Source organism: Temnothorax longispinosus, chromosome 2 (assembly GCF_030848805.1).
Source record: "Temnothorax longispinosus isolate EJ_2023e chromosome 2, Tlon_JGU_v1, whole genome shotgun sequence".
Classification (NCBI taxonomy): domain Eukaryota; kingdom Metazoa; phylum Arthropoda; class Insecta; order Hymenoptera; family Formicidae; genus Temnothorax; species Temnothorax longispinosus.
The window spans coordinates 8,489,443-8,505,797 of record NC_092359.1 but is presented as its reverse complement, the minus strand read 5'-3'; the positions used below and the strand labels follow the sequence as shown (position 1 = coordinate 8,505,797).

Below are 16,355 nucleotides of genomic sequence, written 5' to 3'. Positions count from 1 at the left end.
GTTTGCTCCTTGTAAGTAGCTACGTTATGTTACACCTTCCGCGCTTGAAATGAGAGATAAATGTATAGTTATTAGATATTGAAGAAAGAGGGAAGATGTGAAAAAAGTGCAGAAGTGGGGGAGTACCGTGCATGTAAACATGTATCCTAACCTGCTCCAAGTTGCTTGGAGCAGTGACATGTGCTTCCTGATCAATATTGTTATTTTTCGTTTTTATCGCAACTGTTTAATTGGCTAACAGCCAAGCATTTAATTAGGATTAAATTAAACACGCTCGGTGTTTTATGCTTATATTACGCTTAGAGTGAAGTGTAAAAATACACGGAAGATAAGGAAGCTTAGACGAGTCCAGCAGCACAATTTATCTCGAGATAAGTGTCTTGTGAGACAGAGACGAAATTTTAACGAATTAAAAGTTGCGAATAATTTTAAGAAATTGACGCAATGTCTGACACAAACGCTACGGAAACGTTAGCGACCAGCGTCGCGGAGAACGAGAAAAATCCATATGCGTATCTCGAGAGAGATGATTTCACTTCTGAGAAGTACAAGATAGAGGTGCGCGGTTTGCCGAAGTATTACGGAATTGGTGAATTCAAGAAGCTCGTGAACGAAAAGCTGGACTTGCAATCGTGCAAGGTAAAGCCGCCCAGGAAAGGCAGCAGCTGGCTGTACGTATGCTTCAGAAACGAGGAGTGTCGTCAACGAGCGATAACCACTATAAATGGGATTTTGTGGAAGAACAGTAAACTCACGGCGCAGGTATTCTCCAGCCTTTCGTTAATGCTGCTTTCTCGGCAGACATTAAATGTATGTCGTTTTAATCCGTGCTTTCCCTTTAGGCAGCCAAGCCAGCTCCGGATCCCTTTGTGAAGAGAAAACTAGAGGAAGAGTCCAGCAACAAGCGTCTGAAAACTGACGCCGAGGATCCAAACTGCTCCCCCACTGATAGAATCAAATTTATTACTACCCCTTTGTGGAACATGCCGTATCCGGATCAAGTAAGGGATTTTATTACGCTCTCGTTGGAAAGTATCAAACCTACGCTGTATATTTTTAGCTGGAACTCAAGCAGAAGGAGATGAGATCTATCCTGATGAAAATCGGCCAGCAAATGCTCGTAGAAAGCAAAGGTCTGTCAGAGTGGATATATTCGCAAAAGAAATTGTACGATGGATTGCCGTGCAAACTGGAGAATATACTTTCGGCGGATGTTACCGAGGCGTATAGAAATAAATGCGAATTCACAGTTGGTGATTATTTCTAGATTTATACGAGGATATACAAAATTTTGCCAAGTTTAAATTTTTCTTTTTTTTTATGATGCAGGTAAAGACAGTGAACAGAGCAAAATTATGATTGGGTTTAGATTGTCAACTTATGCTTCGGGTTCTACAGCAGTCGGACCTATCGACGATCTTTGTCACATTCCGGAAAATATGAAAATTGCTGTAAAGGTTAATTTCAATTGTTGATTTTTTTTTTAGACGAGACCGATGGAGACGGACTTGGGAACTAAAATTTGCGCGTTTACATATTTCAGATACTAGAAACATTTATACGCGAGTCAAACTTGGAGCCTTTCAATCCGGTCGATCATAGTGGATACTGGAGACAAGTTACCGCTCGAACCACTCGTGCCAGCCATCTGATGTTGATAGTAGGAATACACCCTCAGGATCTAAGTAGCGACGAATTAGAGGAATTAAAATCACAGCTGAGAATATTTTTCGAAACCGGGAAAGGTGCCGACGCTCATGTCACTTCGTTGTATTTTCAAACAATAGATAAGAAGTAAGTATATTATGCGGAAGTAGCCATGTACATGTATTTTTTTTTATTTGCATAATTTAATTTTGCAGAAGTATAGGCGGTGAAAGTAGTGACTCCTTATATCATGTTAGCGGAACAGAATATATAGAAGAAACGTTACTCGGAATGAAGTTCCGAGTTTCGCCTCAAGCATTTTTCCAAGTCAATACATTGGGAGCGGAAGTTTTGTACAAGGCGGCGATTGATCTTGCCGAACCCACGATGGATACGGCGCTACTTGACGTGTGTTGCGGTACTGGAACCATAGGTCTCTGCTTTTCAAAGGTACGATCAATTATTATAAAATTTCCAAGGATGTACCACTGTAGGTAGTTCACTGTTGCAGCATTGCGGTGAAGTATTAGGAGTGGAAATTATTCCCGACGCTATAAAGGACGCCAAGGAAAACGCTATCAAGAACGATATTACCAATTGCGAGTTTTTTGTCGGAAAGGCGGAGGACATTTTGTTGCCAGTCATTCACAGGGCAACGAAATCCAATATCACTGCCATTGTGGATCCCCCACGAGCTGGTTTACGTAAGTTGTCATCACATATAAGTAACATTTACGATGTCGATATTATAAAGAAATGTTAACTTACCTGTATGTTAACTTATTCTAGATCAAAAGGCTTTATTGACACTGCGTAAGTCAAAAAAGTTGAACAGACTGGTGTACATATCCTGTGACCCTCGTGCTGCCATGAGAAATTTAATTGACTTAGCACGACCTAGTTCCAAGCAATATCTCGGTGATCCATTGGTACCGGTAAAAGCCATTGCGGTTGACATGTTTCCCCATACTAAACATTGCGAATTGATATTGTGCCTTGAAAGGCTATCGAAGACGATGAAATGAAACGAATGTACCATCCAAGAAAATACGGAATAAAGAACGTTCAAACGTATTTACATATTCTTCCGTCGTATGTATGTTTTAGCATAATATATACGTATATATTAGAGTTTTTTGGACATGAATAAAAAATTGCTGGCAAGTTTTAACAGTCTTACATTTGTGAAAAAAAAGAATTATGTTTCATGTTATGTTTCTCTAAAGTCATTAATAATTTATGATTATTACTTCTTTTTTTATTGCTTTAATTGCCGCCACACGGTCCGATAGTTGAACGTCCACGAATTCATCCTTGGATTGACGTCACTAATGCATTTAGTCGATATCTTTTATTGGAGAGGAGAAAAAAAGCGAATCTGCTTATATGAAATAGCGTTGGCCACCAATCGTTTCCACGATAGCTTTTATAATTGAGTTAATAATATAAACCATGGGTAAATAGGCGAAGAGAATAATCCAACGATGGCAACACAGTGGAATAAATAATGCCACTTGCTCTTTGAGATTCTTGTTTTGGTTGGTTTGTAGAAAATTAATACAAGTCTCGATGATCTCGGCGCAGAACCAAGGTGGCACAAAATACGCATTGAAATCGGCGCCGCTTGGTATACAGAAAAGCGAGGATGACGATCCGGTGAAGAAGAAAAGCAGAAGAAAAATCTTAAAATGTTTAGATTTCAATCGACCTATTAATGTTCGACATTGCTGATATAAGAAGATTCTCGTCCCGTAGATGAATCTCGCATCAATGCGTGACATTAATGGAAGATATGAAAAATAAAAACATATATCAGGCTCCAAAACGTGTAATCAAAAGACAAGGAAACAAAGATGATAAAGGCGGATTTCGATACCATACGAAAGTATGCAATAACAATATTTTAATCATTCGGTATATTAATCACTTTAATTATATTAAATGTTTTGGTTTAAATTGGGGCTTGTTTCCTTGTCTTTCGACATTATATAAAGAAATGTTTGATATTGGCGATCCTTAACAAGCGGAGGCGATTTTATTACAACGTATCTCTTGCGCGTCGATTCAATAGATTTATTGAAGATGCGCGAAAGAAATATGAATATATTTATACAAGCACACACGTTGTCTATTTCGAAGAATTATCTATTTCTATTCCATCGAGAAACTGACGTTTCTACAATTCCTGGCGCACTTTGAGCGCGTTCTGCGTGAAATTCTTTAAAATGTTTATCATCTCTGCTTTTAACACCTCTGGCATCATTAAACACACAGTCGTCTGGGCTCTCAGAATTCACTCGCGAGATCGCCTCTGCATATTCAGTATGATCAACAGGTTGAGCTAGCTTAGAAAGCAAAGCGACTTTTCCTGCTTTATCTAGAGTTGATCTAAAAGTGTAAATAGTTATTTTTGAATCAACAATGTTAGATATAGATTTGATTTAATATTGATGATATATGCTACAATAAAAGTTTGATATGGTTTTGTTTTTCTCACGCACAGAGTACCTTGTACTGCTTTGCGCTGCTAATTTCTCAATAATTTTAGCGTCTACATTAATCTTTTTCGGCCTTTGCATGTGACTTTTCAATTTCTCTATGTTCTGCGTAAGTTGATGAACCTGTACCTTTAATGTTGCATTTTCATACGTCAATCTGTTATTTCTTTGTACAACCTAACAAAATTCATATGATATATATATTATATAATATATATACGGTCTAATTCGAAAGGTTTAGACAAAAAGGATAAAGAGACGTATATATTATCGTTTACTTGTAAAAATTTAGCTTTATTAAGGGGCAACGGTTCCTGAAATTTTTCTGACACAATTAAATTAAGTTCCTTTCTCGCCTCGTCTAATTTCTCCATCATCTCCGCCATCACTAGCAAATGCTCGTGCAGCAACTGATCCAATTTATATCTTAATGTGTCTTTGGCATGCTTCATACGAAGGAACTTCACACATAAATTATACGTAACTTCGTTTTTATCTGACAACTCCACTCTGAGCTGCTTGTTTTCTCTTTCCAAGGAATCTTGGGCTTCTTCGAGCTCCTTATGCCGTTGTTGCTGAAACTTTGACGTGTTGCTGGTATGCCTGCCTCTGTACCGTTGCATTTCTTCAATGAAATGATCTTTTTCCCTTTGGTGGAAATCTCTCTCGCCATCTAACTGTTCTACAATAAAAAAAATTAATATATACTGTTTTATTCGTGTCTGTTGAATTAGCTCAAATTAGCTTGTTTTGGAATCTCTAAAGCTATTTCCTGGTAAAATCCTGATTTTATGAGCAAATTTGGATGTGCAAAATAATATTTTATTTATATTATATATATAATATGAGTATACTATATAACATGACTCGATTAGAAATGAAAGTCTGACAATGTCTTATATTTTCATATATGTGTATACTTCAAAAATTACTTATAATGATTAAGTCTTACGTTTAAGATTTCTATTGCATCTTTGTTGTTTCTTTAACTCTGCCAGTAATCTACTTTTCTCTCGATGCGAATTTTCTAGTTGTACATCTCTTATCCTTAGAGCATCTTTTAAGTTTGATATAGCTTCATTCAATTTTGCTATCTGGATACATACGATTAAAAATCACAATTATTGACAATGTCAAAGTTATAAAAAGTAATAATATGCAGGAAGTATATTTAACACAGTAGTAAATATTTGAAAAGTACAAAATAATTTTTTGGCAAGTTATTCATTTATATGTTTTATATTATGAGTGAGTAGACATTTGAGGTTGTCTCATAATTTGTAAATAATTAATTAATGCTAATCGAGTAAAATACTAACATTATTACTAACGTACTTGCGGTGAAGTTACTATTTCATGATCGACTATGTTGTATTCTGCAGTGTCATAGGAAACTTGTTTTTCTACATTAGTAGAACATTTATTTAAATTAACATTCTGCATATCACGATATTTAACTCACGCCAATCCGTAATACCTCTTTAGATATAATTTTCTATTTGTTATATTATTTCATTGGTTATATCATATCGCACACTTCATGCTTAACTTTAATATTCAGGATTCAGAATTAATATTCAAATTTTTGAAAGTGCCTCTGAATATATGTAAAACTATTTTAAATTGGATTGCCTAAATAATTATGTTCTTCCTTTATGTATAAAACGAAGGAGAACTTGAGACATGTTACACATTAATTCTATATAAATAACCTATATGCAAAAGTTACCTGTCAAATACATATAATTAATGACATGAATAAGTTAGACTAGAGATAAGTGAAAAGCGTTAGAAATGTCAAAATGTGTCGAACGTAATTGCAAGTACTTATCGTATTTATAAATTTTAAATAAGCTTATCGCAAATAATAAAACAAAGCATTTTCCGCTTCAAAATAAAAAAAATTGTTTTTAAAAATAGTATATACACGTATATTACAGATTACAAATAGATTAGAAAATATTCTTTGCTACGATATGTGATAGGATACACTCAAATAAATATTTACTCAAGCAATACGGATTTTAAAAGTTGTGAAATTTTTTATTGTATCGTATATGTACAAAATAGGTGTACAGACTACTTATCAATCGCACGTACGTTTTTTATACATGCATCACATATGCTTTAATAGCACATGACACTGATGTAAGAGCAGTTTCTTTACCCCAGTACACCTGTAACTCCCGTTTCTATTACCTTTCATCAAATGGAATGAATGTTGAGATGACGTGTATATTTCCTTTTTTTTTTTAAATGCTGATATCTTTAGAGACGTAAGTAAAATTTTAGAATTAGGATTTTTGAATGACTAATAATCCTTTCCCCATCTTGTACACACGAAAATAATAAATTATATTGTGGAGTCTCAGTTTCACAATTCCATACACGAGAACTATTTCCAAAAAATCATGTTTAAATGGTTACATTAGAATATATTTTTGCATCTCTGAAAAAGTCGCGTCGATATGAATACGATATCAGAAAAAACCAAAAGTACAAAATATCTCAATGTGGATCCATTCGTGCTTTCCACAAATTTTACAATAACAACAACTGGGCCAGAAATTATTGAATATACTGCTCTGTTATGCTGAAATTACATATATTTGTATCATATTTCAAGAAGTTGTCTAGTAAAGAAGAAAAAGGTATTTCCATTCTAAGATAATCTTCTTCTCTTATCAATGGTATAAAATCTCATCAAGAGAAAAAATATTCAATTTTGTCTGAAGTCAGGCTAGTACTTGAATATAATAATAGATCACTTTTTGAAGAAAAATTATATTTGTAAAAATCTTGCCATAAAAATACTAGTCTTTCTTTCATATTAAATCCTATGTTACTAAATATACATTATCTTGGAAAAATATTTGAGTACACACCAGAGAGGTATGTTATACAAATACATGTCTCTGTATAACCGAGATAATATCGTAATAAACTTCGTAATAAGTATTGTAATAAACTTTGGAAAGAAGTATAAAAATATTAGCTAAACCATAAAAAATTTTTTTTAAAGTACAGCAACGAGCACATTAACGAAATAATCCAAAATTACTTCAAAATTATACATAATAATTGTCTTCTTAATATTTTGGTCCAGTTGTGTTTTTAGAAAAGTGGAAGGCAACCATTTTGTCGTGTGATAATCTGATGAAATGATACTAGATTCGCACAAACGCGGATGATAATGATGGACTTATGTATAATATCTTAACTTAAAAGTTTGTTTTATTTCCATAATGTTAAGGCTCGTATTTATTTTTTCTTGTTCTTGTTAGCCTGATTTTTGTATTTAGCTGCAGCTGCTAATTTAGCATTCTTCTTCTTAGGTTCATCATCCTCTTCATCTTCATCTTCAGGATCCTACAAGAAATATAAAATGTAATCATGCAATTAATTCTACAAGCATTGATAGTTCGTCCATATTTAATAATACTTCATAAAAGAGATAAATATAGGGAGGCTTTATATATAATTTATGTCTTTTTGTTTAGAGAAAATTCTAAGGAAAAGAATATGATATTCCATCACGTTTCGTAATGTCATATTTCGTAATCAAATTAAAATTCTAAAATCAATTTGTGCTAGCTTGTATATTTATCTTGATAATTTTGATTTTTTTAAATATATTGTACATTTATCAATACAAATATTAATACACGAGATAATGTGTGTACTTGATTTTCTAGGATCAAATAAACAATTATAATTCAAATGCGTAACTTTGCAAAAATGGACAAAAAGGAAGCGTGATTAGTAAGGAATAAAAGCAACTCTTTGCAAAATGAGATTTATTTTACAAAAATAAAACATGAAACATGAATGAGAACACAAGAAATACATTCATGACTTTTCGTAAATGGTTCATCTTCATCTTTTCCCTTCCTTAAATTATAATTCTGCAAAGACATCTTAAAGATCGTAAAGTCATAAGGTTTCAAGTAAAATAAAAAATGTTTCTTAATGCGATAATCGGATATTGTAATATTTTTAAGACACACTGACTACAGAGCGCAGTGTTCTGTTTTATCTTAATATTCTATTTATCTACATTCACGACTGTATTCATATTCAACGCCGTTTTTTTTATCTCCTGATAAAAGCTTTCGTTTCTTTCGCGGTGCCTGAAATGGATATTTATAATATATATAATTTGATATGTTCATTTTCTAGCAACATAAAAAATAAAGATAAACTCAAAATATCGTAAAGTGCATTAGCAAATTTTCTACAGTAAATTATAACTTATAATTTAAATTATATCACAACATTGTGTATTCGAAAGATTTATGTTTTTAAAGACGCATTCTATGTAAGTTAACATTAATGATTTAAATTACTCGTACTATTTATTACACTAGTCTGCTAAATTTATTACGATAAAAATTTGTTAGGTATAGAATATATATTTTGAATTATTTTTCACAATATATTATATATATTATATATAACGTGTCATAACTCATACCTTCTCATCGTCCTCGTCGTCGATGTTCTCTTCCTCCATTTCATCATCCATATCCTCGAATTCTTCAATGTGGGCACCTATGAGAAGCAAAAAATCCATGTACTTTTCTAGTATTCCAAAAAGATAAGATAATGCTGTGTGTCAGTTAGAAATAAATAATGAGTCAAAATGGAACAATTAAATATTTTATTATACATTTCATGTATTGTTAATCAAAATTTATCTCGTAATATACAAAAAATTATTTTATAATAATAAAATTATGTAATTTAAATTAAATTAAATACACATAAATTTGTCACTATAAAATTAAAAACTTGTAAACATTTTTATATACACATACATGTATACTGTAAAAAAAATTTATTTCATATTTCATCTTCAAAATATTCGTGTGTATAATGCAAAATAAGATAGCACATATCATACATGACATATATTTTAAATATAAAAACGAAATCTATTCTCATAATCTTTTTCTCAATATTTTCTTAAGAAGGCGCCCAATTTCAATTTTATCGCCTTTATTTGATATACTTTTATGAATATAAATATTAACAAAATTAAAAATATTAACTTTCCATCACACACAATAATTTAAGAAATACATGTTAAAGTTTAGCAATAATATAAATTTTTAAGATTAGTTAAGTTCGTATATGTGATGTACCTATAGCTGCTCATACTAGAATAACTTGCTCTAGTAGCTATCAAGCGAAAGATCCGGGTTCAATTCTCATAATTGTCATTTTGGATATATAAAACTAAGAATTTATGGGAGGAAAATATTTCTTGTGTATATAACAGCAACAAAGTATTCGAAACATGAACTTAATCTCAAGAAAACAAATTAAATACATTTATGTAGAGGTTACGTACCAAGAAGATTGTGTCCTACTATATGAACAGGTCCACTGCCCTTCACCAAGGTGAACGTGACTGGGGGATCTGGGAAACTGAGATCAAGAATGATCTGTGCCGTTTTTCCCATCTCCAGCAAGGCAATTGGAGTTTTGATGGGTCCTTTTAATCCCATCGCCTCAACCTGTAAGACATTGAGCTCGCCAGGTTTCGCCTCTGGTCCTAAAAGAGCCTGAAAACATTATAAAACGTTATAATAAATATTATGCAAAAAATTATATATAATTATATAAAAAACGTTGAATATTAATAAAAATTATTTTGGACATTCTTGGATCTACAGAAATTCAAGTCATCCAAAATTTGAACTATGATAGTAGCGAATAATTCTTATAAACAAAAAAGACCAAGGAAATTATATATATAAATTTCTTATAATTTTGCTCTCTACCAAGTGAATTTCACCTCAAATATTTTTGCTTTATATGCTATATAAAAATTCTTTGATCAATTTTGATCTTTTTAGGTTAGAAAGTAGTTCGTCCCCAAAAGAAATAAATATATACACATAAATAATCACATTCGTATAAAAAAGAATAAGCAGAAAAAAGATAAATTTACAATATCTTTACGACTTTTAAGTTTATTGTCAACTATAACGAGAATCGTAATAAAAGATACGTGCGGTAATAAAATATTCTCTTTTTCTTCATAAATTTAGTTAAATAATGTTGAAAATAAAAAATAATGGAATAGAATTCAATGTGCTCCACACATTCTTACAAAACTTCCCGCATATCAGCATCTTAATGCTCATCATTTACTTCGTAACGTGCACTGCAACCCGGAAACCGGCATGCCGCAAAAATTCGATCAATCTAATCCGCGTGTCGCGGCCCACGGGGGGAGCTTATATGATAAATCGCACGAATCGTCCATTGCCCATTCAAATCGACTCGGCCACGAAATTTCCGTTATAATCATCCCGCGACATAATAGAGCCCTATCTGAAACGAGGTGGGGGGAGCGGGAGGGCGACGCCGTTGTGAAAAAATGGCGCCAAGCATCAAACTTTCCCCCGTCGTGTTCGTCGGAGACGTTTCGCAATTTATAACGGAAAAGACGAATCAATCGTAGTCGCGACGCCACGAGCGGGACTTGGCAAATAGGTGCCTCGTCCCGCTCCTCCTCGAAGAGGAATCGCGATCATTGAACGGCTTGGAGCGTGGAGGAACGTTCGCGATCCCGAAAGAAAAAAAAAGCGGACAACGTGGCCGACTGTCATCCTGGATTATCCCGAGTCCCTCCGATCGGAGAAGACGGAGAATCGAGCGAGATCGCGCGCGGAGTTTGGGCGATTGAAGTTTCGCGCGCGAAACGTTCCACGGCAACGGCGGTGGCGATTAGCACTATAAAGAAAGAAATCGAGAGGTATCTCCGAATGACGCGGCACACGAAACTAGACATCGTGCATCGCTGTATAGCCGACGAGCGCGTTGAAACGGAGATGTTCGTCCGCCGCACCGCCCCCGGGCGAGGGAAGCGCCTCGATGCCACAGGGATGCCTCGCGGAGACGACGTATCGGGCGGGGAAGGGACTCCCGGACGCGCCGGGGGCAACGGCGACACGCCACGCCGGAACGTGGGCACTCACCATTTTTATAATGAGCTTCTGATCGGCGCCGATGTGCTGGGCCGTGCCGTCCGAGTCGTCGTTCTTGTGCTCCGGGTCCCATACCTCGGTCGCGTTCGATCCCTCGAGGGTGATTCCTGGACACAGAGAAGTCGTGAGTCGAGTAATCGCGGGGGCGGGTGGACGAGAGGGGGAGGGAGAGAGAGAAAAAGAGAGGAGCAGCGGCGACGGCGGCGGCGCCGGCCGGCGACGCGTACGCGTGCCCCGTCGGTTGCACGAGATTACGCGCGGCGTATCACCCGCGCGTTAATATACCCGTGCACGCCGGTTCCGGGCACGCAACGGTGGTCCGGCGGCCGCAATGGCCGAAAGGCCCAGCCGGCGTCCACGGCCGATGCACCCCCTCGGTCGCTCAAATGGCCGACGGCGCGTAAGTAACCGCGTGCGTCGCGAAATAGCGGAGCCACGGCGACCGCGGCACCCTGGCCGACGATATTTACCGTACAGATACTCCTCTGCCATGGCGATCGGTCTGCTATCAGCGGATTCTCGTCAGCGTGAATGCGTGAGTTTGCCCGTGTAGGGGACGGCGGTTGCGGCGGCGGACGTGTGCGTGCCGTGCGCGGTGATGGAGTATGAGTGAGCGAGTGACGCCGCGCGCGCAACGGTTAGTGTGTTACTGCGCGAGGGAACGCCGCGGCCGGAACGAGCGCGTACTGCGCGTAGTAAATGAGTTTCGCCCTAGTGCTGGGCCTCGCGCGCGCGCCCGGACTACGTTCCGCGCGCCGATTGGTCGAGCGCGGCCGCGCGGCGTTGCCGCGTCGCCGCCACCGCCAAAAGCGACCGAGCGAGGTACTCCGAATTCCCGAAAATTTCTCCAGAGATTCCCGTCGTTTCTCGATTTTTCGACAATGGCTGCGTTCCGGCGTGCACTGCCAGTACTGAAAGTCCTATAGTTTACGTTATGTACATATAGCTCGATCTCTCGGTTTTGCATTGTCGGAAGACAAATTAACGTTTATTATTTTCATCTCACACGATTGTGTTGTTCAAAATAGCTGCTTTACATTGTTCAACCATGTGATGAAAATGCAAAAGTATAACGCCCTGCGCCATATTGACCACGTGTATCGCATGGAAAGATTAAAAAGTATTAAAGAATTTTGGTATTAGTATACGAAAAATTCACACAATATTATTATTAGGCTACCAAGATCCAGTCTGGACTGTTTTTCTTTTTAATTGATTGTATATCATAACTCTTTTACTTATTATTATTATTGTTCAAGGAATTGAATTTTATATAAAATTTGCAATTGATCGTAATAAAATCGCTATAATGCTAAAATACTCCGAGCACCTTTCTAATTCTATGTAATAGCAACTAATAATTTACTGATTGTAAAATTATTCACGATAAAAATCATTCGTCTTTCGGAACGCGCTATAGAGGAATTAGGGGATTCGAACGCGCGGCGGACGCGCGGCAACGTCGCGCCTTTTGATTGGCCGGCGCCGGCGTCGACTCTGGTGGCGATCGCGCGCAACTACTACCGTCGGCACATTGGTCCGCGGCACACAGACGCAATAAATAGATAGCGGACGCAACACGTGAACGGAGTTCGTTCGCGAGTCCCGCGATTAAATGTCATGCCGATCGGCCCGCTGACGATCTCACGTCGCGCTCGCGCCAGCTGATGACGGACGAGATTCTTCGCGCGTCTCCAAACGATCCGCCTGTGAAGAATCGCGAGTCGTAAAACACGGTCCGCTCTTCTTCCTCTCGGTGACGACAACCGACAACGTCGTACTCCCGTCGGAAATGCGTGTCGACACGTGCATCCTGCTGCTCTACCTGTCGCTCGCGATTTTCGGCGGCGCCGAAAAAAACGAGAGCGCCTTCGTCGCGACGCATGAATGGCAGACGGTGAAGAAGGGTGAGTATCCGCTGACGCGGGGGCGGGGGGCCGTGCCCGATCGTGGGACTACTTTGCACGCCGACCGAGATATCCGTCTCTTCGACACCACGTCAGTCAAATTCGCCGTGACGCGCGACCCTTTCGCGACGAACACGGGGACGCGATCTCGTGTAACGCGGGGTTTTCAGAGTTCACTCGGAGTCGTTTTAAATAAAAAGAGTAGCGAAAAACTCTCGATGGTCGCTTTGCAGATTGCTCTGCAGATCGCGAGCGCCTCCAGTGACAGTGACGTACGTTCGGATTGGATTACGTGGTTCAAGAACATGCAGTCTCGAGAAATTAAAATCTCTCTCTAGAATAATTGTCCTTTTTTTAACTTATACTGCAATTACTTGTTAACTTATTTTTTTAACTTATTGCAACTTTTTTTGAAATTTTTGGAATGTATAATATTGATAGGATTTACTCATAAATATTCGAGAAAGCTCCAAAAATTGTTTAGATGAGTAATCAATATTCATGAGAAATGTAACTGATGTGCTTTTTAATAAAATATGAATGAATAAAACTGATTTTGTCGCATAAATGCATCTTAACGTGAAAGTTAGCTGTAGAGTTGAAATATTTAAGTCGAATTAAACATTGTTGATATATGCTGATAACATTAATAAAGATGTGATTTTATCAGGAACCCCCATCCCCAAGGGACTTCACGTGAGACATAATTTTGCAACCGGAGTGACGGAGGCTAAATTGATGGACGATGCGGAAGAAGACGATGAAAATGCAAACCGATCGAATTCCAAGTCGTTGACGTTACATCCGGATAAGTCGGTCATAGAAGACGAAGAGCCGGATCTGCTGAAAGTAAAGAAAGTTACGGACATGATTATCGACGATTTGAAAGCGAGTTTGAAGAAGCTCAAACAAGATGAAGCGGACGCCGCATCAAATACGAATGTAACTATATGTTTTTTGTGACATTTAAGAATTGAGTTTTGTAATTATCGAAAAACGGGACAGATTCTGTCACGTAAATGTTGTTGCACGTGAATTGCAATTGTGTTTGAAGTTTTGCTTATTCATATACTTCCAAAGTATTACATTATCTTGAATTCTAGATCAAAGATATACATTAGGTTTTTAATTAAATATTTGGAAATAAAAGTTTAACTGTTATGTCTTCTGCTTTTTTTACTCTAGGACGGAGAGACCCGACCAAAAACTGAGAAGCGTTTCAAACGTTTTTATGAAACTTTGAAAGAGCAACTTAATGCTCTTAAAGTCAACGTTACGAGCGATTCAGAATTATTAAAGAGATTTTTTCAAAAATTTCAATCTTATAAAAATAGTATCACTACTGGTACGTTAACCAGCATAGAGATTGAAGAGGTATTGGATATCTTAAACAATTTAGAATACCTTCTTCATCAAATAGATAATGCTAAAATGTTCTCGGACATGGATGGGTAAGTACGAACCGATACAATTTTTTTTAGAGACACAATTGTTTATTAATATTTTAACTAATTTTTTTTTATTGCAGGCTAACTAAGATTATATCACCATGTCTCAATGGAACTAACAATGAAATAAAATCAGAAGCATTACGCCTTTTAGGAGCAGCTGCCCAATCAAATCCAAAAGTGCAAGCTAAGGCACTAGAAAATGATTTTATTCAAAAAGTATTGCACGTATTGTCTACAAATAGTAAAATTGAAGTAAAATCCAGATGTATGTTTGCTTTAAGTGCCTTAATACGTCAGTTCCCTGCTGCTCAGAAAGCTTGGATTGATCACGGTGGTTTGCAATTACTTGGGAAGATTCTATACGACGATCAATTACAGATACAAATGAAAGCAATGAAATTAATTAACGATCTAACGATCGAAAGACGGAATCTGGAAGAGATCTACGATGCCGAGCAGCGTCAGCAAAAAATGAGGGAGTACGCTATTACAGACTTCGAGTTAAAATTACTAAGGCACGATTATTGTAAACTCTTAAGTAACTTAATGGTTAAGTGTTTCAAAGAAAAGCTAACTGGCCAATTCAGCATAGAAAATAATGATTTTCTCGAAGTAGTCTCGGACAGCATGATCACGATAGCTCCTGTTTGTAAAAATGAATTTAAGAACATTAAGCTCTTACCTGTTATAGATAATCTCTTACACTTTTATCAAAATCCTAATATTATACTCACTGTGGATGAAACTGACGTTTTAAAGAGTTTAATATTACTGATTGAAAGATTAAAACTAACTATTTTTGAAGCACCTCATGATGAACTATGAAAATTGTGAGTTAATGTCTAAAATAATTGAAAATATCCGAAAGTGTATTGAAGACTATAAACTAAATTCCAGTCTTACGTTAATAAATATGCAATCGTGTGCAATAACATAGGACTATTTAATTTGCATTTGTTTTAGTCAGTGTAAAAAGTTTGTGAAAAGAAGAAAATCATCGTCATAGTAATTGCAATAGTTTTGAAAAAGAGAATATTATCTGCGGATAAATGATTAGCTACAATTTACAAATCTTAAGGAAAATCTAAGCAAAAAGATATTTTGCTATTCTAACATAGGACTTATTTAATTTGCATTTGTTTTAGTCAGTGTAAAAAATTTTGCGAAAAGAAGGAAATTAATTTTCGTCATAGTAATTACAATAGTCTTGAAAAAGAGAATATTATCTGCGGATGAATGGTTAGCTACAATTTACAGACAATTTAAGAAAAGTTTATCTAAGCATAAAAGAGCTATTTTGTTATTCTAAACGTGTTCATTATATCCCTACTGTAAATAGCTCGTCATACTTACAGCATTGATTAGTGGAACACGCAGGTTCTCGTCTCTTGCATCCAAAGTATGAGATACTAGTCATTAGATGTCAATTAAATTTCAATTCATTTTTTAAATGACAGTAGTTTTTTTTCTTGTTATAATAATTTTTTTATTGTATGGAGGGGGGGTATCTTTTATATTGGCCTATCAAGCTAAAAATTCGAATTAAGCTAAACTAAACGTTCGAATTAAGCTCGTTTTAAGTTCAAGAGACGGGACCTTTTGATATTTGATTTGATCATGCAGCTCAATTAATGTTTCATGTATACACCTCACAATTATGTGGGGACAACTAAGAAAAATATACTTTGGAAAGTAAAACGACTGAAATATATACGTGTACATATAATATGTAAGATTTTAGTTATCTGGCTGTCACATACCAAGTACGAATAACTGTTATGTTTTTCTTCTGTTTTAGAATAATTATTTAATAATTAATAAATTATTTTGTACCGATTATACGCCACATCTTAT

At 36.3% G+C, this 16,355-nt stretch overlaps 4 protein-coding genes across 6 annotated transcripts; 2 read left to right on the top strand and 2 right to left on the bottom strand.

The window, feature by feature from the left end:
• The first annotated feature begins 53 nt into the window (after positions 1–53).
• LOC139808888 (tRNA (uracil-5-)-methyltransferase homolog A) lies at positions 54–2,721 on the top strand. The gene is made up of 8 exons (XM_071771390.1): positions 54–762; positions 843–1,001; positions 1,061–1,253; positions 1,330–1,457; positions 1,544–1,794; positions 1,863–2,097; positions 2,159–2,351; positions 2,437–2,721. Exons 1-8 carry the CDS (start codon positions 445–447, stop codon positions 2,670–2,672), a joined length of 1,713 nt encoding a protein of 570 aa, XP_071627491.1. The 5' UTR covers positions 54–444; the 3' UTR covers positions 2,673–2,721.
• Positions 2,722–3,275: 554 nt separating this feature from the next.
• LOC139808902 (uncharacterized) lies at positions 3,276–6,005 on the bottom strand. Its single transcript, XM_071771416.1, has 5 exons — positions 5,481–6,005; positions 5,098–5,239; positions 4,424–4,827; positions 4,156–4,322; positions 3,276–4,035 (listed from the first exon to the last, which is right to left on the bottom strand). The coding sequence occupies exons 1-5, from the start codon at positions 5,586–5,588 to the stop codon at positions 3,789–3,791; spliced, it is 1,068 nt and encodes a 355-aa protein (XP_071627517.1). The 5' UTR covers positions 5,589–6,005; the 3' UTR covers positions 3,276–3,788.
• Positions 6,006–6,161: 156 nt separating this feature from the next.
• LOC139808899 (nucleoplasmin-like protein) lies at positions 6,162–11,832 on the bottom strand. 2 transcript variants are annotated; one of them, XM_071771412.1, is made up of 5 exons: positions 11,614–11,830; positions 11,135–11,250; positions 9,499–9,712; positions 8,620–8,696; positions 6,162–7,514 (listed from the first exon to the last, which is right to left on the bottom strand). In XM_071771412.1, exons 1-5 carry the CDS (start codon positions 11,633–11,635, stop codon positions 7,407–7,409), a joined length of 537 nt encoding a protein of 178 aa, XP_071627513.1. In that variant the 5' UTR covers positions 11,636–11,830; the 3' UTR covers positions 6,162–7,406. The 2 variants fall into 2 exon arrangements, with proteins under 2 accessions (XP_071627513.1, XP_071627514.1); XM_071771413.1 differs by lacking the exon at positions 6,162–7,514 and adding an exon at positions 7,926–8,275 and having other exon boundaries at positions 11,614–11,832.
• A 709-nt stretch (positions 11,833–12,541) lies between these two features.
• Sil1 (Sil1 nucleotide exchange factor) lies at positions 12,542–16,340 on the top strand. Of its 2 annotated transcripts, none has more exons than XM_071771400.1 (4): positions 12,542–13,050; positions 13,721–13,992; positions 14,236–14,501; positions 14,579–16,340. In XM_071771400.1, exons 1-4 carry the CDS (start codon positions 12,936–12,938, stop codon positions 15,324–15,326), a joined length of 1,401 nt encoding a protein of 466 aa, XP_071627501.1. In that variant the 5' UTR covers positions 12,542–12,935; the 3' UTR covers positions 15,327–16,340. The 2 variants fall into 2 exon arrangements, with proteins under 2 accessions (XP_071627501.1, XP_071627502.1); XM_071771401.1 differs by lacking the exon at positions 12,542–13,050 and adding an exon at positions 13,115–13,322.
• Positions 16,341–16,355: the final 15 nt, after the last annotated feature.